At 45.1% G+C, this 23,330-nt stretch overlaps 2 protein-coding genes across 5 annotated transcripts in view; both read right to left on the bottom strand.

Annotated features, from left to right (window-relative positions):
- Positions 1–257: 257 nt before the first annotated feature.
- Positions 258–16,258, bottom strand: mtif2 (mitochondrial translational initiation factor 2). 2 transcript variants are annotated; one of them, XM_030048748.1, is made up of 14 exons: positions 16,101–16,258; positions 14,612–14,781; positions 13,460–13,571; positions 11,250–11,421; positions 8,299–8,459; positions 7,809–7,985; positions 7,268–7,407; positions 6,868–6,992; positions 6,272–6,476; positions 5,404–5,656; positions 3,680–3,820; positions 2,866–3,030; positions 2,139–2,279; positions 258–964 (listed from the first exon to the last, which is right to left on the bottom strand). In XM_030048748.1, the coding sequence occupies exons 2-14, from the start codon at positions 14,777–14,779 to the stop codon at positions 795–797; spliced, it is 2,130 nt and encodes a 709-aa protein (XP_029904608.1). In that variant the 5' UTR covers positions 14,780–14,781; positions 16,101–16,258; the 3' UTR covers positions 258–794. The 2 variants fall into 2 exon arrangements, with proteins under 2 accessions (XP_029904608.1, XP_029904654.1); XM_030048794.1 differs by lacking the exon at positions 16,101–16,258 and adding an exon at positions 15,998–16,076.
- Positions 16,259–17,574: 1,316 nt separating this feature from the next.
- Positions 17,575–23,330, bottom strand: part of LOC115367654 (echinoderm microtubule-associated protein-like 6) — a 57,420-nt gene continuing 51,664 nt past the window's right edge. For all 3 annotated transcript variants that reach the window (XM_030063863.1, XM_030064581.1, XM_030065411.1), the window contains one exon: positions 17,575–20,206. In XM_030063863.1, the coding sequence (XP_029919723.1) occupies positions 20,182–20,206 (25 nt within the window). In that variant the 3' untranslated portion in view covers positions 17,575–20,181. The remainder of the gene's footprint in view (positions 20,207–23,330) is intronic.

Genomic DNA, 23,330 nt, shown 5'->3' with positions numbered 1-23,330 from the left:
TTTTTCCGGCGGATATTCTAGTTACAACATGATTGAGCAGTTTTGTGTTGCTGTGTGTGGTATTTATTCAGTTAGTACAACGTTTCGTGAAAAAAAGAAAGAAAAAAGAACAGAAAAGAAAAGAAAAAAGCTTTTCGTTGCTTTTCGTTCAGGGCGGCCCAGCTGATGATCAAGGTGAATCCAGCCCCTAAAGCCCTTGAACACGTGTCTGGTGCCAGCAGGGTTGCCAGGTAAACAGAAAACAAGTAAATTCAGTGTCTGACTCTGAAACACATTGTGTTGTTTTATTTCCATCAGGCAGATACTGCAGTCATCATGTGACCAGAGCGCACACACACACACACACACACACACACACACACACACACACACACACACACACCTGCTCTTCACATATTTACAGTTCAAACGGTTTCTAGACGGACTCTGCAGGGTCTGGGGTCTCAGGTGAGGCCGCTGGTGTCACACCTGAACAAACTACCCAGAGTTCAGTTCAGCTGGAGGCAGACAGGTGTGGAGATGCCCTGAATCTGATCCCTGGTGTGAATCTGCCGCTGCGAGGGGGCGGAGCTCACCTGCCGCTGCGAGGGGGCGGAGCTCACCTGCCGCCTCCTGTGAGTCCTGACGTTTCAAACCAAGATGAGATGTGACATTTATATGAAAACGCAGCAGGGAAAAGACGTCTTAACTTATTACAGTTTTACTTTTGATCTCATGGGAATCGAACCCACGACCCTGCGGCGTTCCCATCCGGCTGTGGCCTCACAGCAGCAGAGCATCATGGGTAATGTGCATTAGAAGCCGGGGTCCCAGGCGGTGGCTTGCGGAGCCTCCAGCTCCTCGTAGCAGACGATGACATCACCGACCCTGAAGTCGACGGCGGCGTCGACAGACAGGCCGCACTCCATCCCGACCTTCACCGCCTGCACGTCGTCCTTATGGTGCCTCAGCGCCGACAGAGAGCCTGACAGGACGGGACAGGAGACTCTGATGACCTCTGACCTCTGACCTCTGACGACAGCTACTCTGATGACCCCTAACGACCTATAATGGTCTCTAATGACCTATAACAAGATCTGACGACCTCTAATGAAGTTTTTGGCCTCTAATGACCTTTAACATCTGATGAACTGTAATGAACCCCAACATCAGCTAACGACTTCTAACGACCCCTATCGAACTCTGACGGCGAAGTGTCGTGAGCTCTAATGAGCTCTAATCAAGTGTCGAGAGCTCTAATGATCTCTAATCAAGTGTCGTGAGCTCTAATGATCTCTAATCAAGTGTCGTGAGCTCTAATGATCTCTAATCAAGTGTCGAGAGCTCTAATGAGCTCTAACGAAGTGTCGTGAGCTCTAATGACCTCTAATGAAGTGTCGTGAGCTCTAATGATCTCTAACAAGCTGTAGTGACTGCTAACGACCTTTCAACAGCCTCTAATGACCTCTGAAGTCCCTAATTAACTGACTGCTAATGACTCATGATGGCCTCTACTGACTTCTGATGGCCTGGAACAGCCTCTAATGACGGCTCACGACCACTACTGACCTCAATCTGCTGACCTCTACTGACCTCAATCTGCTGACCTCTACTGACCTCTACTGACCTCAATCTACTGAACTCTACTGACCTCAATCTACTGACCTCTAATGACCTCAATCTGCTGACCTCTACTGACCTCAATCTGCTGACCTCTACTGACCTCAATCTGCTGACCTCTACTGACTTTAATCTGCTGACCTCTACTGACCTCTGCTGACCTTAATCTAACGACCTCTACTGACCTTAATCTACTGACCTCAATCTGCTGACATCTACTGACCTCAATCTACTGACCTCTACTGACCTCTACTGACATCAATCTGCTGACCTCCACTGACCTTAATCTGCTGACCCCTGCTGACCTTAATCTACTGATCTCTGCTGACCTTAACCCTAACCCTAACCCTAACCTGTGGCCCTGCTCCTTGCGTCAGCTGTGCCTGCAGGCCGAGCAGCAGATGTTGAAGCTGCTGATCTTAGCATCGTTACATCATCACAGTGTGAGGTGAGCATTACATCATCACAGTGTGAGGTGAGCATTACATCATCACAGTGTGAGGTGAGCATTACATCATCACAGTGTGAGGTGAGCTCACCCTCCCAGACGGTTTCTCGGCCGCGGGTCAGCCTGAACTTGAGCCGTCGGTCCAGCTGGCCTTTCTGCACCCTGCAGCCCGCCACCGGAACCTTCTTCTTCCCCGCCGTCACCTCGAACATGGCGAGCACCGACGCCTCGCCTGCGCACACCAAAACCAAAACTCATGAAGGAGCTCGCTCTCGGTTTTCAAACCAAGTCCAGCTGTCTCCGTCCACGCTCAGCTTTGACCTTTGACCCTTTACAGCCCGAGCATCAGCGTCAGCAACATGGGGAAAAGGCAGGACGTCAGCAAAAAGGTACCAGAAAATGACATCAGATTTAGACAAATAAAAAAACAATTGGAATGGGAATGACCTGATATGAAGCAAACAAAAAGAACCTTGAAAATAAAAATGAAAGAAAATGAGCTGAATTAGCCAAAGAACATCATTTTAAATATATAATTATAATAATTATAAATATTGTTTTCTGGAATTTTTCCCCTTGATTTTTTTTTTCCAATTTTCATGTCATTTTGTCTTCTTTTTATTTTATTTTCTTTACCTTTGGAGCTAAATTTGAGTCATTTTCTTCTTTTGTTAATTTCTTATAAGTTTTTAGGTCATCTCTTGTCGCTCACTGCCTTTTCCCTGCAGGTTTCTGACATGGAGCCAGTTTGCTCAGGTTTCAGAGAGGCAGCTGAGACGTGGACGGACAGACGGACGGCGGCGGGTCAGCTGACTCACCGACGATGTTCTCGGTGACGGCCGGCGGCAGCTTGGCACTCAGCTCGGCCTTCAGCTCGTCGATCAGCTTGTAGATGACGGTGTGCAGCCGCAGCGGGACGTTCTTCCTGGACGCCAGCTGCTGCAGGGCCTTGCTGGCGGACACGTTGAAGCCGTAGATGGAGCCTGGAGGGACGAGAGGAAGACGAGGAGTTCCACGACTCCTCCGGGTGTTTCCAGAACTAAAACCAACCGAACCCCAGGAGGTGAACATTTCCCTCCCATGTTTCCCTGATTCAACTGGGAAAACATCTCCATCTGGTTTTCTGTTTTATTAAGCTCAACTCTGCAGGGAGGCAGTGTTTTCTTCAGTCATTACACAAAACACACAAGCTACCGTAAAAAAAATCCAAGAGAAACAGGACAGAAATTGAAATTTATGACGGCGATTGACGGCCACAGTAGCAGGATTTTTTTTTTTTTCTATATGCCGAGAAAAAACTGATAGAGACAATAAAGTCAAAAATTTACAAGAAAATTCTAAGAATCTGAGAAATTTCCAAGAAAACAAAAATGAAAAAACTGTCTAAAACTCGCGGAAGTTTCAACTTTTGTTTTTTCAAATTTGACTTTTTTCCGGTAAATTCATGACTTCAATCTCCAAGTTTTTTCTCAGAGAACATTAACCCTAACCCTCCCTGGCTCCATATTTTTTTTCCCCTCCCTGCAGGGGCCCTGAGATGCCGTCGTACAAATTAAGCGACCACACGACGACAATAACAAAAACGATAATAAACAGAAAGATGAACCGAGCTTGTGCGAGGCGGCGTCTCACCTGAGAAGGTTTCCGCCAGGCTGACGTCGTTCTCGGAAACGTCTCCGATGCCGAAGTGGACGAGCTCCAGCTGGCACTGCTCGTGAGCGTCGTAGCTGTCCAGGATGTTGAGGATGGTCTCGACCGAGCCGTCCACGTCGCCTGGCGGCCCCGGAGGTCAGGGGTCAGGGGTCAGACGTCAGAGGTCAGGACACACACACAGTCAGGGAGAGGCACAGACTTTATCAAACTCCAGTAAAGCTGCATAAAATTTGCAGCCTGAAGGCGGAGCCTCCCTGCTGCGGGGATTTCCGGAGCCTGATTCATTCTTTCACTAAATCAGTTTTGAAAAGAGAATTTGATTTAAATCACCGCCTTTATTTACTACACGACATGCACGGGTTTTATTCAGACTCAAAAAAAAAAAAAAAATGCAGACTATTACTCATCATAACATACTTTGCTAAGAAATGCATTCTTTTATTTTGGAAAAGAATAAAAGAATGCAACCTTTCTTTTCATTTCTCAACCAAATTTCAGAGTTTGTGAATTTCGAGACAGTGTGCAGCTTCGTGCACCGATCAAAATGAAAACACTGATTATTGATAAACTGTGAATATCGGCTCTGATAACTGTCTCCTGTCCTCCTGTCCGTCTGTGTCTTTTAACTCGTCAGACCAAAGGACATTTTCTGCTTGATGGACAATAAAGATTTGGATTTGTGCCTCTTATTTTAATCCACATACACACTGCTTGGATCTGGGATCAGAGATTCAGCGATGTGCGATTTCCTGAACAGAAATATTTTTTGTTCCAGCTGCTGAAACTATTTTCAACCATAACTGTCCATTTTGTATGTTAGATAGATAGATAGATAGATAGATAGATAGAAAGATGTCCTTTATTGATCCCAAACTGGGAACTTATTGTGTTACAGCAGCAATGGAAACATAAAATTAAATTAAATAATATAAATGCAAAAATATATACAATAAAGACTGTTTCATTGTTTTCATTGTTTGTATGAACTATTGTACATAACTAATATCTAACATCTTATCTAACAATTTAGACCATTTTAAATTCTATTGTTAATATCCTGTTTTAACTATGAATACAGATCTTTTTAAATATATTAATACAGTGGTCCCTCGTTTATCGCGGGGGTTACGTTCCAAAAATAACCGGCAATAGGCGAAATCCGCGAAGTAGTCAGCTTTATTTTTTACAATTATTCTAGATGTTTTAAGGCTGTAAAACCCCTCACTACACACTTTATACACTTTTCTCAGACAGGCATTAACATTTTCTCACTTTTCTCTCTTGTTTAAACTCTCAAAGTTCAAACCTTTGTAGAAAAATAAGTCCAGTATTATAGAATGAAGGCATTCTGTACTGTACAGGAGACACGGCACGGAGGAGACTGATTGACAATGGACTACAGTCCCTTAGCCAATCAGGACGCAGAACACAATGCGCTGTAAAAAAAAAAAAAAAAAAAAAAAGCATGCAAAATTGCACTAAAAAAATCCGCGAAACTGCGAGGCCACGAAAGGTGAACCACGTTATAGCGAGGGACAGCTGTATATACTGTGTTTCTGTAATCGGCTTCTTAAATAGTTCTGTGAGAGTCTGAACTCTTTTCCATGTGAGTTTGAGCTGATGGTGATGTAAGCCGAGCCTGCGGCGTCAGGACGACCTGCTGCCTGTCTGTCTGTCTACCTGAGACCTGTCCGTCTGCTCACCTTTGATGATGAGCGGCAGGGCGAGCTGCCGGCTCTCCTGCCTCTCGCTCGGCCTCACGGCGGCTTTCTGCCGGTTGGCTCGGTAGAGCGCCGCCTTCCTCTGGCGCCAGCTGAGGTGGGCGAGGGGCTCGCGCTCCCTCCTGTAGGCCTCCTGGTGCTGCTGCTGCTTGGCCTCCACCGCCCGCTGCTCCTCCTGCAGCTTCTCCTGCTCCTCCTGGAAGCTCCGCCACTCCACCGCCTCCCGCGCCCGGTGCTGCCGGGACGAGCGTCACTTTGGTCAACACGCCCCCAACATCCCATTTATTTATTCTTCATTTATTTATGCTCCAGATGTCTTTTCTGTTTTTTTTTTGTTTGTTTTGTTTTGTTTTGTTTTTTTCTATTCTCCAGTTGTTCCTGTGTTCTGCTTGTTGTTTTAGGACATTAACTCAGGGTTGTGGAAAATATATTACTGTCAATTTTTTTCCTTTTGAGAAAGCCAATAGAGTTTGCACTGTTAATTTCTCCTGTAATAGAAATGTATATGTTTTTATGCATACCGGTCCTGATTTGGGCCTGTAAACTTTGAAACTGAACTACTGACACATGTAAGCCCTGGAAAATCTCAATAAACAAAAATGAGAGAAAAAAAAATGGCCCGAACATTAAAAACCTGACGCCAACTGATCCTGCTGCCAAGAAGACCTCAACTCGAACTCAACATCTTCAAACAAGACAAACTGAAGTGAAACCAGCAAACCCAGCAAACCCAGCAAACCCAGTCTGGAAGCTGAACTGAACCAAACTGACAACAAATGAAACATGAAATAAAAAATAAATAACGTCATGAGCCGGCCTTGTTTCCAGCGTCAAAGCGGCGGCTCCTCACCTCGGTCTCGGCCTCCAGGATCTGCTCTCCGGCCGACGGCAGCTCCTTCCAGCCCACCACCTGCACGGCGGCGCCCGGCCCCGCCTCCTTCACCGCCCGGCCGTGCTCGTCGAACAGGAAGCGCACCTTGGCCCAGGTCTTCCCCGCCACCAGGACGCAACCCTTCCTCAGCGTCCCCTGCTGGACGATGGCCGTCGTTACGGGTCTGACGGAGGGAACGCAGATTTACTCCTCAGCTGACTCTGGACCAGCCTGGCAGCTCACGCGTTACCAAACCTAAAACTGACTGCTACTAACCAAACTAACTAAACTAACCAATCTTTTCTCCTGACTCTTCGGTTTTATCTTCAGAAGAAAAATCTTATTTTTCATCAAACAAGATCAGAAATCTGCCAGAGCCAAAGTTAGCAAACTGAGAGCAGAGTTAGCAGAGGTAACGTTAGCACAGTTAGCTACTTGACGCTGAAAGCTGCCTCTTTTGGTCGTTTCCTTTAACAAAAACATTTTTGCCAAGTGACATTTGTTTGTGACGTTTTTTTTTTTTTGTGTGTGTGTGGTCTGCTCTGATTGGACGGGACGTTGCCGCGGTGACGAACCCTTTGCCCTTGTCGGTGCGGCTCTCGATGACGGTGGCCTCCACCGGGCCGCTCGGGTCGGCCTTCAGCTCCAGCAGCTCGGCCAGAGCCACCGTGGCTTCAGCCAGAGCCAGCAGGTTCTCCCCCTGACACACACACACACACACACACACACACACACACACATCATCATCATCATCATCGTGGTCCTGCGGAAGTGGCTGCAAATTAAAATTTCAACCAATAACACCTTCACAAATCTGTAAACATCCTCTTCCACCTGTCCCTTCAGAATAAAAGCCTGTTTCTCTCCCAGATGCAGCACTGCTGAGTGCTCCATCCCTTTCCATCAGTGTGTACTGGTGGTACTGGTTTGGTGCCTGCGGTGCCCGGTGAGCCCCGCGGTGGCGTGCGGCGGTACCTTGAGCGCCGACACGTGCACGGCCTGCACGTCTCCTCCGAACTGCTCGCACACGACGTCGTGAGCCAGCAGCTCCTGCTTCACCCGCTCCGGGGCCGCCGCCGGCTTGTCGCACTTATTCACCGCCACGATGATGGGCACTGAGACAGAACCACACACAGAACCACACACAGAACCACACACACACCCAGAACCAGAGCCAGGTTCACTGACAGGCTGAGGAACATCACACTGACCAATCATCTGTCAGGACTGATCACCAGACTTTTTCAATAACTGAACAGGGTTTGTGTTGGTGGCTGTTGACGCTGCAATTATCAGATTAGCTACAAATTAACATCAGCCCTAAATATCAGTCATCAGCGTCCTGGATTACCAATAACTGTCATTGGTGTCGGCCATCAAAAATCAATATCAGTCGTTGCCTAGGAAACATACAAGGAGTGTGACTCCTTGGTGCCATGATGGAGAAACAAGAAAAAATATGACTTATGTAATTTTAGATGAGTGAGGAGTGAGCGCGGGAAGGGCGTGGCCTGACCTCCGGCGGTGCGGGCGTGCCGGATCGACTCCACGCTCTGCGCCATCACGCCGTCGTCGGCCGCCACCACCAGGACGACGATGTCGGTGGCGTTGGCTCCTCGGGCTCGCATGGAGGAGAAGGCGGCGTGACCCGGCGTGTCCAGGAAGGTGATCCTCTCTCCGGACGGCAGCTGGACTGCACACACACACACACACACACACACACACACACACACAGAGTGCAGTTCAGGGTTTTGTCCAGCGGGGGCAGCACTGAGCACGCTGTAGAACCACAGAGAACCTGACAAACTGCTGAGGTTCCACCGCCTCCTGACTGAGGAACACCTGAAGAGCCGATGGAGATGGAGGTGATCAAATCTGTTGTTTTATTTTGAAATACGGCCCGGCGTCCCTCTGGGTGATGATGAGTCGGGAGGCGGTGGAACGACAAGGTTCTGTCAGACGTTCTGCGTTTATTCCTTCTTATGATTTGTTCTGCGAGCTCTGACCCAGGAAGGCTCCGATGTGCTGGGTGATGCCGCCGGCCTCCGACGCCGCCACCTGGCTCTTCCTCAGGCTGTCCAGCAGCGTCGTCTTCCCGTGGTCCACGTGGCCCATGATGGTCACCACCGGGGGGCGGGGCACCAGGCGGGCGGGGTCGGCTGGAGGCCTGCGGGACGAGACGCCACAACATCACAGACCGACCGGCTCCGACCCGACGCCGAACATCAGCCCCAGTCACTTCAGCATCATCACTATTATTTTTTTTAGGACTTTTTTAAAATTAAATCAATTTTAAGTGAAAATATTGAGTGAAAGTAGTCTTTATTACTTACGCCCCTGAGCTTTGGAACACACGACCTTTAGACATGAGGGAAGCCAGCTCACTAGACATGTTTAAAAGAAGATTAAAGACCCACCTTTTCAATCTAGCCTTTAACTAGCTCCTGTTTTGTTCCACACTGTTGTCTTTTATTGTTTTATTTGCATCTTTTCTTTTATTTCAAATTTTATTTCAATTTTTAGCCTTTTCTTTTTAATTCCACCCTGTGCTGTGTTTTGTTCTTTTTAATGTTTTATTTAATGTGTTTTCAAATGTTCTTCTTTTTATTGTGAAGCACTTTGAGCTGCAGTTCTTGTATGAAAGCTGCTATACAAATAAAGTTTTATTATTATTATTTATTATAGACGACCTGAGGAACCTGTCGGTACCAAACGAGTCAGACTTGGCTGTAAACATCGCCGCCGCAAAGTCAAGATAAAGTTTTTTGAGGGAAAATCTGTCCTGTGTGTCTCCAGCAGGGTCCCTTGACCTCTGACCTCCAGCTGTGTGAATGAAAATGGGTTCTCTCCCCTTTGCAGACACGCCCACCTTCTGCTAATCCCATGCAGTTTGGGCCCCAAAGCCTGCAGTCCACATGTGTTCTTGTGGCCTGTTGTAAAATGGTGTGTGTGTGCAGACTGGGGCCTAAACAGTCTTGGAGCTGCATCAGTTGCTTTGACTGGAAAGCTGAGACTCGTCAAACTTTACAGACACAAACTAGAGGAGGATTCAAACAACAACAAACACCATAAACCATAATATCAAATCACAATCCATAATCAAATTATGGGTATGGTGACAAATCAAATCAGGAGATAAATATATGGTCCCGGCCCTAGAAACCAGACGTCACGCTGGTTATGTTCAGTGTGTCGTGTCTTCAGAAGCCAGAGGCCACCTGACAGGTGAGGCAGGTCGCCTCACCTGGGACTTGATCCAATCGTCTTCGAGTGCAGGGTTCACACAGTTTTCAGGAGATAAGTCAGCGACAGGTGAGTCTCAGGACGACTCAAACGGACAAACTGAGCCTCGACTTAAAACAACATGAGCAGGTCCTCTGCAGCGGCGGGACACAACAAATCCAATCCCAAACCGTGGAGGGCAGATCTCCACCAGGTGTGTCTCACCTGTTCCACACTCTGAGCTGAGGGCCAGGACACCGGAACTGTGGGAACCCTGACCTGACTTTGGGCAATTCTCAATTCACGTTCTTGTGTGTTCTTGTTTGTTCTTGTTGGTTCTTGTGTTCTTGTTTGTTCTTGTTTGTTCTTGTGTTCTTGTGTGTTCTTGTTTGTTCTTGTTTGTTCTTGTGTTCTTGTGTGTTCTTGTTTGTTCTTGTTGGTTCTTGTGTTCTTGTGTGTTCTTGTTTGTTCTTGTGTTCTTGTTAGAGTTCTCATATTCTGCCCGAACCCGACCCGACCCGACCCGACCCGACATTTTCGGGTCGGGTCGGGCCTAAAATTTACGTGAATTGGGCGGGTCGGGTCGGGTCGGGTTCTGTGGGGGATTTTTTTTTATTTTATTTATTTATTTATTTTTATAAAAAAAATAGAATTATGTGTTCTGTTATTGATTATGACGTTTCATTTTTATGTGACTGGTGGAGAGAGTGAGAGACTGGATTGGATTTGGAGGCTAAACTTTCAGTGACAGACAGACAACCAGCTGTGCGAGCGCAGCGCAAACAAGTGAGAGAGAGTTGCAGCAGCATCCCGCTGTGCTGGCAGACTCGGCAGCAGGCACGGTTTCTGCTATGGGCAGTGCAACTGGGGGCACACGGGAAAAAAAAAAAAAAAAAATCTCCAGTTTTCTAGACTACCGTATTGACCCGCACATGCCGCGGCACCATCAGTCGGCATCAGGCGGGCCGGACGCGGCACCGTCCGATACCGCGCCCACCGGTCAGGTCTGCCGGATCTGACAGGTGAGCTGCCTGATGGCCCGCCTGATACCGACTGATGGTGCCCCGGTGCCGCGGCCGACCGGCTCTGCTAAATAATGGCGAATTTGGGCTTTTTTTTTTTTTCGGGCTTTATCGGGCTGTCGGGCCTAAAGTTCGGCTAATTAGTCGGGTCGGGTCGGGCCTCGGGCTGGCCCAGTCAGGCCCGGGTCGGGTCGGGTCTTAATTTTCAGGCCCGATGAGAACTCTAGTTCTTGTGTGTTCTTGTTTGTTCTTGTTTGTTCTTGTGTTCTTGTATTCTTGTGTTGTTGTTTGTTCTTGTGTTGTTGTTTGTTCTTGTTTGTTCTTGTGTTCTTCTTTGTTCTTGTGTTCTTGTATTCTTGTGTGTTCTTGTATTCTTGTGTGTTCTTGTGTGTTCTTGTGTTCTTATGGGTTGTTGTATGTTGTTGTGTGTTCTTGTGTGTTCTTGTGTTCTTGTTTGTTCTTGTGTTTTCTTGTGTTTTCTTGTGTTCTTGTTTGTTCTTGTTTGTTCTTGTGTTTTTGTATTCTTGTGTGTTCTTGTTTGTTCTTGTGTTCTTGAGTGTTCTTGTGTTCTTGTTTGTTCTTGTGTTCTTGTATTCTTGTGTGTGAACTTTGAATTGGAGCAGGACTGATGACATTTCACAAGAACACAAGAACGTGAACTGAGGAACGCCCACTGAGCTGGCTGTGTGACCTTTGACCCCGGGTGTGTTTACCTCCTCTGGATGTCTCGGTTCTCTCTCTCCCGGCTCTCGCTCAGTCGGGCCCATCTGAACTTCATGCCGGAGCGGCTCACCGCCTCCTTGATCCAGCCGTCCTCCAGGACCGAGTCCGGCTCCAGGGCGTCCACGTCCGCCGCCGTGTGGAGCAGAGCCTCCAGCACGTGGTCTGAACGCCACACACACACACACACACACACACACACACACACACCGAGTTCACCATGATGATGATGATGATGTCGTTATTGTTATTATTATCATTACAACAATAAAAACTTTATTTATGTCAAACAAAAAGGTGCGTTCTGTAAAGCTGTACACCTTACACAGGTGAGCTACCAGCTGATTTCTTGTTGGCGACGTGACACAGGTGACCTGAAAATGTCATCACTGTAATTATCCAATGAGATGCCTTGAAATGTCACATATTAACAGTTTGGAAATTTAAGGAAACAGGGAACATCGTCTCTGTGTCGCCCCGATGACGGCGAGAGTCTGAAACGTCGGGCATCTGTTTGCAAACGGCACAAGAAAAAAAAAGTGTGCGTGTGTGTGTGTGTGTGTGTGTGTGTGTGTGTGCGTGTGTGTCAGGGCTCTTAACCCCATCTGGATTCAGACGGGCTGATTCTAGGGAACCAGGGGTCGGATTCTCTAAAAAGTTCTTACTAATAATCTTAAGACGTTTCGTAAGAGGAAAAAAATCAGAAGTTCATAAGAATGTTCTCAGGTGCTGTTCCCCATTATTTTCTTAAGAACTACACATTATCTTGCGAACTTCTTTATTTTTTCCACTTGCGTACTTCTTTATTTTTTCCACTTGCGAACTTCGCACCTATCCACCTTTATGTAAACAAACAGCGCGAGCGACTGGCAACTAAATTACCAGTTCGAAAAGTTACCGTTAGCTAACTAAGGTTACTGTAGCTAGCTAGTTGCATTAGTGCTACATTAGTTGCATTATTCATAATTGTTCATACTTCTGTTTAAATTGTTCATATTTCCATTTTTTTACATTCCTTGTTTATAGTGTTTATATTGCTTACTGCTATTTATCATCTGTGTGTACTGTATATTTCTTCTAAATTTGCACATTGACCTACGTCTATGCACATTTTATTTTATACACCTATGCACATGATTTTTTTGCACATTGCTTTTTGCAAACTGGGTCTATCTTAGATCTTATTCTTTATTTTTTATTTATTTAATCTGTAATCTGTGGATACTGCTGAAAAACTGCGAATTTCCTTCGGGATGAATAAAGTATCTATCTATCTATCTATCTATCTATCTATCTATCTATCTAGTGCTACATTAGTTGCAGTAGTGCTAGCTAACTTGAGTGGTGACTGGTGGCTAAACAAAATGTCCTCATATAGACTCAGAAACAATATATGTGTCTATATGTGTCTAAATACTGGTTTAGATATTAGGCTGAATTACAGTTTAGATGATGATTATCTCTGTTAACTTATACAATGTAAAATTATTAAGGTATTACTACATTAATCTATGTTATATAATCAAATTTGGCTCTAAATGAATCAAAGATGTTTGAAAAATAGCTTACCTTCACACAGCATGTGGTTACTTAAGACGACCTTTACCTGTCTTAAAGTTACCATACTATTCAAGAAAAATAGTACGATCATTTATTTCAAGAATCCCATTTATTCTTAAGAAAAAGCATAAGAATAAAGTTGCCAGCATTCTTAAGATCTTTCTTAATATCTTAAGATTCTTCTTAAACCCAAATATAAGAAAAAAGCGGAACTTAAGAGGAAATTTAAACGTAAGAACCTTTAGAGAATCCGGCCCCAGGGCCTTTCCAGCGGGACGAGTTGATGAATTAAAATCAATTCGAGCGCTTAAAACGTCTAGAGCTTCATCGTCTGTTTCCCGCCACGGCTTGATGACATCATCAACGTTGGCCCTGCTTTGCGACACACGGCCTGTTGTGACTGACGGGACGGAGGAAAAGCAGAAAGTGGATTCATATTTTACTTCTTTTTGAAATCTGTCTCTCTCCCTGCAGGTGTTTTCAGCTGCAAAGCCTCTCTTTTTTAATATTATTACTTTGAGTTCTGTTGGCTCTGTTACTGAGATTTAAAAAGTATTTTAGTTTTCATTTGGAAAGTCTGAAGTCATCTTTATCATCATCATCATCATCATCATCATCATCAGTGTCTGTGGTTCCTGCTCACCGATGTCTCTGTTCATGGCCTCAGCGAGCGCCGCCACCGTCATCCTCTGCCTGATCTCCACTTCCTGTTTGTCGGCGTTCGCTTTCACCTTCTGGCTCTTCTGACCTTTGACCTGCAGGACAGACCACAGCGTCACCGACCGGCCGCACCACGCAGCCCCGCCTCTCAGCCAATCAGGGAGCGAGCCATCAAATCAATCAATCAATCCATCAAATCAATCAACCAGACTTTATTTGTAAAGCACTTTCCGTACAAACACATGGAACACAAAGCGCACGAGGAGAGTCAAACAGAAAGTGTGTGTGATCAGTCAGGAGAGAGGAGTGAGGCTGAGAGAGAAAACTAAACAGCGAGGAAAGGATGAGGATGAGAAAATGTAAAAACGACGCTGAAGGTTTCCCCTCAAATTATTTCCTCTGTTTGTTTGTTTGTTTGTTGGTGAGATGCTGCCGTCTGTCCTTTTCCTGTTTTTTAGAAAACAAAGTAACTTAAAGCTGCAGTGAGCGCTGTCCGGCCACTAGAGGGCGCCACAGCTCAGACAGGCCCTGCGTTCCAAATCTCATACTTGTACTTTTTACTTTCAGTATGTACTGCAGCTGCCCTTACAAAGTATGCAGTGTAGTATGCAGTATGCATGGGTATGCATACTATTGGGACACACTACATACATCGTCCCTGACCTTTGACCCTCTCGCTCACTTCCTCCTCCGTCCGTAGCTCCACATTTGAATATTGTTGTCAAAATGGCGGTGCTGTTTCATACTGTGCTGTCCTCTGTCTGATTTCTGATCTTCTTACCTGAGCCAGGTGAGTGTCATATGTGTGTGTGTGTGTGTGTGTGTTGTCGTCCGTATGTGGGCGTGGCCTGTACACACAGCTCAGTCAGTACCACGTAACGTCCGCTGTGCAAAGGATTGTGGGTCAGCATGGCCAGAGCAGCATGCTGACATGCAGACTGCGAAATCTGACCGGATGTAGTAGAACATCCTGGTACTCTTGGCATACTGCATCTGACACACTGTGTACTGGGACATACTCGTTCTTTTTCCTGCATACTAAGTAGTGTGGTAGTGTGGGGACTGGAACACAGGCTCCGTCTGGCTGCAAAACAAATCTTTATCCACATGAAGAAGCAGCAGCGTGCAGACTCACCTGCTTGGCAGAGGCGAAGCTCCGGCTGTGCTGGCAGGTGAGCGAGGGGGCGGGGCTTCCGGCAGGGGCGGGGCACAGAAGGGGGCGGGGCAGGAAACTGCCGAGCCGCTTCAGGTCGGCTCGGACAAGCAGCCGGGCCGTCCGAACCGCAGAGACCATCACATTCATGTCTGCAGATCGATGCACCAATACTGATCAATAACCTGATACAGACTCTGCATGTTTCTGATTCACAGATTGTGTGACTCTTGTTTCTCGAACCCTGCGTTCCAAATCGCATACTTATACTTTTTACTTTTAGTATGTACTGCAGCTGCCCTTAAAAAGTATGTAGTTTAGTATGTATTGGGACATACTAATTCTTTTTTTCCCTACTAAATAGTATGGTAGTATGAGTATTGGAACGCAGGGTCAGTTTCCTCTCTAACGCCTCCCTGTGGCAGCTCTCACGCATAAAGCATCGCATTAAAAACATAACGCAGCGACAAGAGAGAACAACAATATAAAACATTTAAAAATTAATAAGTAATTCAAGAAATACACAAAATAAATGGAGAGAGATGACAAGGACATGCACGTCCTTTCCAAGACCTCGTTATTATCATAAGTCCATATTGTTATTATAATTGAGGTGCATGGTATCATTTGATAAAGTCCACATTCTGAGCATGCAGGGTCACGTGACCCGTCTGTCTCTGCAGGTCAGAATCTGTTTTGTTTGGTGTCAAAACAGAAAATCTGATATTTTAGAGCAGCTGTCGCGTGTTACTCTGTGCGCTCCTCTTGGCAGGAGACACCTGACCTCACCTGCGCTCATCCCTCAGCGACTGAGGCCAGGCTGTGTGTCTGAGGCCAGGCTGTGTGTCGGATGTCCGGTGCGTTCAAAACCCCGTTAACAAATCTGTCAGATCGATGCTGCCTTGCTCGTGGGCACTGCGAGCAGCTCCCAGACGCCGACCTGAGAGCTGTTCTGGGGTCAGGGCAGGGTGCTGCTGAGTTCGGCGGCAGGATGATCCACCCAGCCCCGCAGACTCAGCCCCGCAGACCCAGCCCCGCAGACTCAGCCCCGCAGACCCAGCCCCGCAGACCCAGCCCCGCAGACTCAGCCCCGCAGACCCAGCCCCGCAGACCCAGCCCCGCAGACTCAGCCCCGCAGACCCAGCCCCGCAGACTCAGCCCCGCAGACTCAGCCCCGCAGACCCCGCTGTGACTTTGCTCTCACCGCCAAACACCGAGGAACCGCATATAAAGGCTGAACCCCCCCCCCGGCCTGAGGGCTGTTTGGTGGATTACATGAAGCCGAATCTAACAGCAGACACTAATCATTCAGGAAAGAGCTGCCATCATGATCTACCGCCCATCAATAACAAGCAGCACGACATTAACCTTTTCTTTACACGGAGTCTGGCGGAGCTCCGCCCGCAGCGGGGCTCCGCTCTGCTGTCAGTCTGAGACAAACCGCCGCCGCATCCGGTTAAAAGCCTCTCACCTTCAGCCGCTGCGTCTCCTCTGTCCGCTCATTCTGAAAAACACACAAGTTCACCTGAAACGACTGTCACCGTCACACACTGCTCCACCTGGGAGCCGCCATGACACTCACAGACCGGGCGGCGCTGTACGCGACACCGCCCCCTGCTGCTGTGGAGCGGAACTGCAGGAACAGGCTGGCCAAAACCAAACCAAACCAAACCAAACCAAACTAAACCAAACTAAACCAGACTAAACTAAACCTTCTTCTTCTTTATGGTGTTTAACGGCGGCTGGCCACCGTTGCGAAGGGGCATTACCGCCACCTACTGGGGTGTGGATCAGGCTCCTATATCCCATCCTATATTCCAAATACCCTATTTGATCCTAAGTAAATAGAATAAAATAAATGAAATTAAAGTAACTAATAATAATAATAATAATAATAACAACAACAACAACAACAACAACAACAACAACAATAATAATAATAATAATACAAAAAAAAAAAAAAAAAAAAAAAAAAAAAAAAAAAGACTAAACCAAACACCCAATGAAATGAACCTTTACTTTGATCTGCTGTATTTCCTGTTGAAACAGGAAGTTCGGTGTTGGGACGGGTCAGTCACAAGAGCAAACCAACAGGATCATATTTTGGGAGAAACACTCTTTTATTTTGAAGGGTCAGGTGGATGAGAGAGGATGTTTACAGATTTGTGAAGGTTTGATTGGCTGAAATTTTAATTTCCAGCCACCGGAGCAGGATGATGATGTCTCTCCCTGCGTTCCAATACTCATACTACCATACTATTTAGGAGGGGGAAAAAAGAATTAGCATGCATATTTCATACTAATAGTCCAGTCATTTTATGAAAAAACCTAGGACAAATTGCAAGAGAAGCAAACTCAACTGATTCTGTATCCTCAGTTTGTCCTGAGTGAGGGGAAAAAGTCCCAAGAAATCCCATTGGTGGAAAGTTTTGAAAATCACCTATTTATGACCACATGTTACCAAAAAACACTGTTTTTAACACACAGGGGAAAGGGGGTCAACATTTTACTTTCAGATATCACTATAAAAATTCACAAGTTGATTACACACACAAAGACAAGAAAAAAAGTCAATTACAAGTTCTTTGAATTATTCTGTTTACACATGCATATCACACATTATCTGATTTGATATGCGCTAATAAGGAATATAAGGAATAAATGCCAGAACAGATATTTAAACAGTGAATTAAAAGGTTAATATACAACGAACTTGTAATTGACTTTTTTTCTTGTCTTTGTGTGTGTAATCAACTTGTGAATTTGACTCACCTGACAGGAAACGACATGAAGAAAGGAGTCAGGAAGCCCCCATTCATTTCTCTGTCACCCAGTGTTTGAGCAGCAGGGGGCAGCAGAGGGCAAGATCTCTGCACACACACACACACACACACACACACACACACCTCGTGGAGGCCAGGAGGCACAACTCAGAGAAACCAGAATAAGAGGAGAGGCGCTTTTATTGCTGTTTTGTGCACCACTTTATTCCGTCCCCCTCTCGCCGAAGCCCTGAAGTGAAGTTCCACTCTTCAGCATGAGAACATCAGAACACATCACAAACGTTTCTCTTTCCAAACTGCAGAAGCGTAAAGCCGGCGGGCGGACGACGCCACGCCCTGCTGGCTCAGACACGCCGCCAAGCTCCGCCCCCCTCGCCGGCTCGCTGGGCGCCTCACAGCAAACCGTTTTGGTTGTAATGTCCCTTTAACCCTTTGAAGCCCAGGAGCCGGTGGGCTGTCTGAGCAAAATCCACCTTTTTCTTTTTGTAGGTGATTTTTTTTACAGTGCTTTTTATCCCATTTATATTGTTTTTCTTGTCATAACTTTTTAAAAATATGTGATCATGATAATAATAATAATAATAATAATAATAATAACAATAATAATAGTATCATTAAAGTGAGTAACAGGCTACTGCACATCATGTTGACTTTACTGAGCTTTTATTTCGAGTGAACAACACGTTTCGCCTGTAGCGTCATCAGGTTCGCTCAAATAATAATAATAATAATAATAAGTGTTTTGGTAAATTCTTACCTACTTTTTTCTCCCTAATTTGCTAATATTATAAATTATTTGGGGCTGATTTTGTAATAATTTTCTTGTCATTTACTACTGATTTTTTTTTTTTTTTTTTCAAATTTTCTGATCATTTTCTTATTTTTTATTTTTTTTGCTAATTTTTTGTTTAAACTAATTTAAGTCTCTGGTCGTTTATTGTTACTTGGCTAAATTCCTGGTGTTTCGCACAGGAACCTGCTGATTTCCTCTCAGGTTTCAGGGGGCTGACATGAGGCCCGGCGCGGCGGCGAGGCGGCACGGGGCCTGGCCGGCGGCGCGGCTCCGGGACACAGAGGACGGGGCAGATCGTCTCAAACTGTCTCGTGGCGTAAACGCGTCCCAGACGGACGCCTTGTTAGCGCTGCGTCTCGCCGCTTTCAGCCACAAGGTGCTGCCGGTGCTCGTGCTTTTCTGATGAACACCGGACGCTCGCTGTTTGAACGCCGCCCCTGATCACACACACACACACACACACACACAGCATCGTCAGACGGATGCATCAGATCTGTGGTTTTCAAAATAAGATACAGTTTAACAGTTTAACGAGTCTGATGCGGCATCACTGATCTGACCTGTAAATAGATCATTTTAATCCTTAGAAATATAGTTTTATCATATTTTTAAATATAGTCTCATTATTTGCTAATATCCACTGTCAGGAAATTCTCTAGAAACCGTCAGGAGGCAGAAACTGAACATTTTCTTCTCTCTGCTTGAACCTCAGAGCTCAGACTGTTTAACCCTTCGACTGCCGGGGGGTGATGAAGAAATTAGGAAAAAAAAAAATGACCATACCATTCATTTAAAAAACGACACTATATTTAAAATGGTTCATGTGAAGGTCAGCTCAGTCATGCTGGATCAGATTTCTGGAGTTTAAATGCTTTTTCAAAGACAAAGTGAAATATCTGTTGACATCGCGGTCGCTCAGGCCGGTCTGCGGCTCGCTGGAAGTCAGCGTGGGGAGGGGGGGGCACAACGTCGCCCCCGTGTGGTCTGGAGATCGTTTCAGCGTCGGGCCGTCGCAGTAAAACTCCGCAAATCCTGCAACGCAGACGGGACGATTTGTCTGATGTTGAGCAGATTTACGACGTCAAGGAGCGATAAACAAATCCAGATGACAGAGTTTAATCAGAGTGACAGTCGGATTTATGATTTCAGATTAAAAAACCTTCCGTGATACAGCAGAGAGATCGGGTAGCGTCGTGTCTCTGAGCGTCCTCTGTGTGCACGAGCCCTGCCGTGTCATACAGTACAGGATTTAAAAAACAACACAAATAATATTCATCATCCACTACAAAAGCCCTATAGTAACATGTTTCATAGCACCACAGTTATAAATAATAACTTATCAAATGTTTGGTAAGAGTTCAGTGGAAGGCACAAACCCATGGAAGTCAACAACACTGAGAAACACCGGCTACATCAGACAGCTACTAGTTTTGTTTTTTGTCTTCTTTAAGAGAGGTTACGTCGTGTAAAACTGCACTTTTTCTCATATTTTGGCTTTTTCTGTACAACTCTAATGCAATAAACAGACTTTTACAACACAAAGACCTGCGATACAAAGATATTTTCTTCAGCCGTACACAAAAAAAAAAAAAAAAACACATCTGATGTACCTCCACAGATGCTCTATGTTACAAGATCATGTACCACAATAAAAGACAGTACTGTTAACTTCAATAGGAATGGCAGGAGGGCTTCAGACAGGACGTCCCGTGTTGAAAGCGCCGCAGGTTCGCTCCCTCTGGCAGCCAGGGCTCCTTCAGCGGGACACTGAACGCCGAGCAGCTCCCTCGCTCTGGTTTGCAGATATAATACATTTTTAGACTTGAGGATTCATTTGGATCGTTGAGTGGACGGGACGGACGGGACGGACGGGACGGGACGGGGCAGCAGGCGTTCCGTCGGTTCTCCAGGTAAAGGGTTTGAGGTGCAGCAGTGAGAAATGCAGCATTACAGGACGAGGAGGGTGGAGCGCTGCCTCACTGGCACTTCCACACAAACAAACTGGACAGAAGAGAAGAGCAGCAGCACAAATCAGTCAGTAATAATAATCATAACAACAATAAACTTTATTGGTACAGCACTTTTCAAAACGTAATTACTAATGTAGCAGTAGTAGGAGTACCAGTAGTGGTAATAGCAGTAGTAGCAGTAGTAATAGTAGTGTAGTAGCAGTAGTAGTAGTAGTAGTAGTAGTAGTAGTAGTGTACTAGTGGTAGCAGTGGTAGCAGTAGTAGTAGCAGTAGCAGTAGTAGTTGTAGCAGTAGTACTAGTAGTACTAGTAGTAGTAGCAGTAGCAGTAGCAGTAGTAGTAGTAGTAGTAATAGAAGTAGTAGTAGTACCAGTAACAGTAGTAGTAGTAGCAGTAATAGCAGTAGTAGTAGCAGTAGTAGTAGTAGTTGTGGCAGTAGTACTAGTAGTAGTAGTAGTAGTAGCAGTAGCAGTAGTAGTAGTAGTAGTAGTAGTAATAGAAGTAGTAGTAGTACCAGTAACAGTAGTAGTAGTAGCAGTAATAGCAGTAGTAGTAGCAGTAGTAGTAGTAGTTGTAGCAGTAGTACTAGTAGTAGTAGCAGTAGCAGTAGCAGTAGTAGTAGTAGTAGTAATAGAAGTAGTAGTAGTACCAGTAACAGTAGTAGTAGTAGCAGTAATAGCAGTAGTAGTAGCAGTAGTAGTAGTAGTTGTGGCAGTAGTACTAGTAGTAGTAGTAGTAGTAGCAGTAGCAGTAGTAGTAGTAGTAGTAGTAGTAATAGAAGTAGTAGTAGTACCAGTAACAGTAGTAGTAGTAGCAGTAATAGCAGTAGTAGTAGCAGTAGTAGTTGTAGTTGTGGCAGTAGTACTAGTAGTAGTAGTAGTAGTAGCAGTAGCAGTAGTAGCAGTAGTAGTAGTAGTTGTGGCAGTAGTACTAGTAGTAGTAGTAGTAGTAGTAGCAGTAGCAGTAGTAGTAGTAATAGAAGTAGTAGTAGTACCAGTAACAGTAGTAGTAGTAGCAGTAATAGCAGTAGTAGTAGCAGTAGTAGTAGTAGTTGTGGCAGTAGTACTAGTAGTAGTAGTAGTAGTAGCAGTAGCGGTAGTAGTAGTAGTAGTAATAGAAGTAGTAGTAGTACCAGTAGCAGTAGTAGTAGTAGTAGTAGCAGTAATAGCAGTAGTAGTAGTAGTAGCAACAGTAGTAGTAGTAGTAGCAGCAGTAGCAGTAGTAGTAGTAGTAGTAGTGGTAGTAGCAGTAGCAGCAGTAGTAGCAGTACCAGTAGTAGTAGTAGTAGTAGTAGTAGTAGTAGTAGTAGTGGTAGTAGCAGTAGCAGCAGTAGTAGCAGTAGTAGTAGTAGCAGTAGCAGTAGCAGTAGTAGCAGTAGCAGTAGTAGTAGTAGCAATAGTAGTAGTAGTAGTAGTAGTAGTAGTAGTAGTGGCAGTAGTAGTAGCAATAGTAGTAGTTGTAGCAGTAATGGTAGTAGTAGTAGTAGTAACAGTAGTAGTAGTAGTAGTAGCAGCAGTAGCAGTAGTAGTAGTAGTAGTAGTAGTAGTGGTAGTAGCAGTAGCAGCAGTAGTAGCAGTAGCAGTAGTAGTAGTAGCAATAGTAGTAGTAGTAGTAGTAGTAGTAGTAGTAGTAGTAGTAGTAGTAGTGGTGGCAGTAGTAGTAGCAGTAGTAGTACTGGTAGTAGTAGCAGTAGTAGTAGTAGTAGTAGCAGTAGTTGTAGCAGTAATAGTAGTAGTAGTAGTAGTAGTAGTAGTAGTTGTAGCAGTAGTACTAGTAGTAGTAGCAGTAGCAGTAGCAGTAGTAGTAGTAGTAGTAATAGAAGTAGTAGTAGTACCAGTAACAGTAGTAGTAGTAGCAGTAATAGCAGTAGTAGTAGCAGTAGTAGTAGTAGTTGTGGCAGTAGTACTAGTAGTAGTAGTAGTAGTAGCAGTAGCAGTAGTAGTAGTAGTAGTAGTAGTAATAGAAGTAGTAGTAGTACCAGTAACAGTAGTAGTAGTAGCAGTAATAGCAGTAGTAGTAGCAGTAGTAGTTGTAGTTGTGGCAGTAGTACTAGTAGTAGTAGTAGTAGTAGCAGTAGCAGTAGTAGCAGTAGTAGTAGTAGTTGTGGCAGTAGTACTAGTAGTAGTAGTAGTAGTAGTAGCAGTAGCAGTAGTAGTAGTAATAGAAGTAGTAGTAGTACCAGTAACAGTAGTAGTAGTAGCAGTAATAGCAGTAGTAGTAGCAGTAGTAGTAGTAGTTGTGGCAGTAGTACTAGTAGTAGTAGTAGTAGTAGCAGTAGCGGTAGTAGTAGTAGTAGTAATAGAAGTAGTAGTAGTACCAGTAGCAGTAGTAGTAGTAGTAGCAGTAATAGCAGTAGTAGTAGTAGTAGCAACAGTAGTAGTAGTAGTAGCAGCAGTAGCAGTAGTAGTAGTAGTAGTAGTGGTAGTAGCAGTAGCAGCAGTAGTAGCAGTACCAGTAGTAGTAGTAGTAGTAGTAGTAGTAGTAGTAGTAGTGGTAGTAGCAGTAGCAGCAGTAGTAGCAGTAGTAGTAGTAGCAGTAGCAGTAGCAGTAGTAGCAGTAGCAGTAGTAGTAGTAGCAATAGTAGTAGTAGTAGTAGTAGTAGTAGTAGTAGTGGCAGTAGTAGTAGCAATAGTAGTAGTTGTAGCAGTAATGGTAGTAGTAGTAGTAGTAACAGTAGTAGTAGTAGTAGTAGCAGCAGTAGCAGTAGTAGTAGTAGTAGTAGTAGTAGTGGTAGTAGCAGTAGCAGCAGTAGTAGCAGTAGCAGTAGTAGTAGTAGCAATAGTAGTAGTAGTAGTAGTAGTAGTAGTAGTAGTAGTAGTAGTAGTAGTGGTGGCAGTAGTAGTAGCAGTAGTAGTACTGGTAGTAGTAGCAGTAGTAGTAGTAGTAGTAGCAGTAGTTGTAGCAGTAATAGTAGTAGTAGTAGTAGTAGTAGTAGTAGCAGTAGCAGTACTAGTAGTAGTAGCAGTAGTAGTAGTAGTAGTAGTAGTAGTAGTAGTAGTAGTAGTAGTAGTTTTAGTGGTAGTAGTAGTAGTAGTAGTTGTTGTTGTTGTAGTAGTAGCAGTAGTAGTAGTAGTAGTAGTAGCAGGAGCAGTAGCAGATGTGGTAGAAGTAATAGTTGTAGCAGTAGTAGTAGCAGTTATACTAGTAATAGTTGTA

This window comes from Myripristis murdjan, chromosome 1 (assembly GCF_902150065.1).
Source record: "Myripristis murdjan chromosome 1, fMyrMur1.1, whole genome shotgun sequence".
In the NCBI taxonomy this organism is placed as follows: Eukaryota; Metazoa; Chordata; class Actinopteri; order Holocentriformes; family Holocentridae; genus Myripristis; species Myripristis murdjan.
The sequence above is the reverse complement of the archived record's forward strand: the minus strand, read 5'-3'. Positions and strand labels throughout refer to the sequence as shown.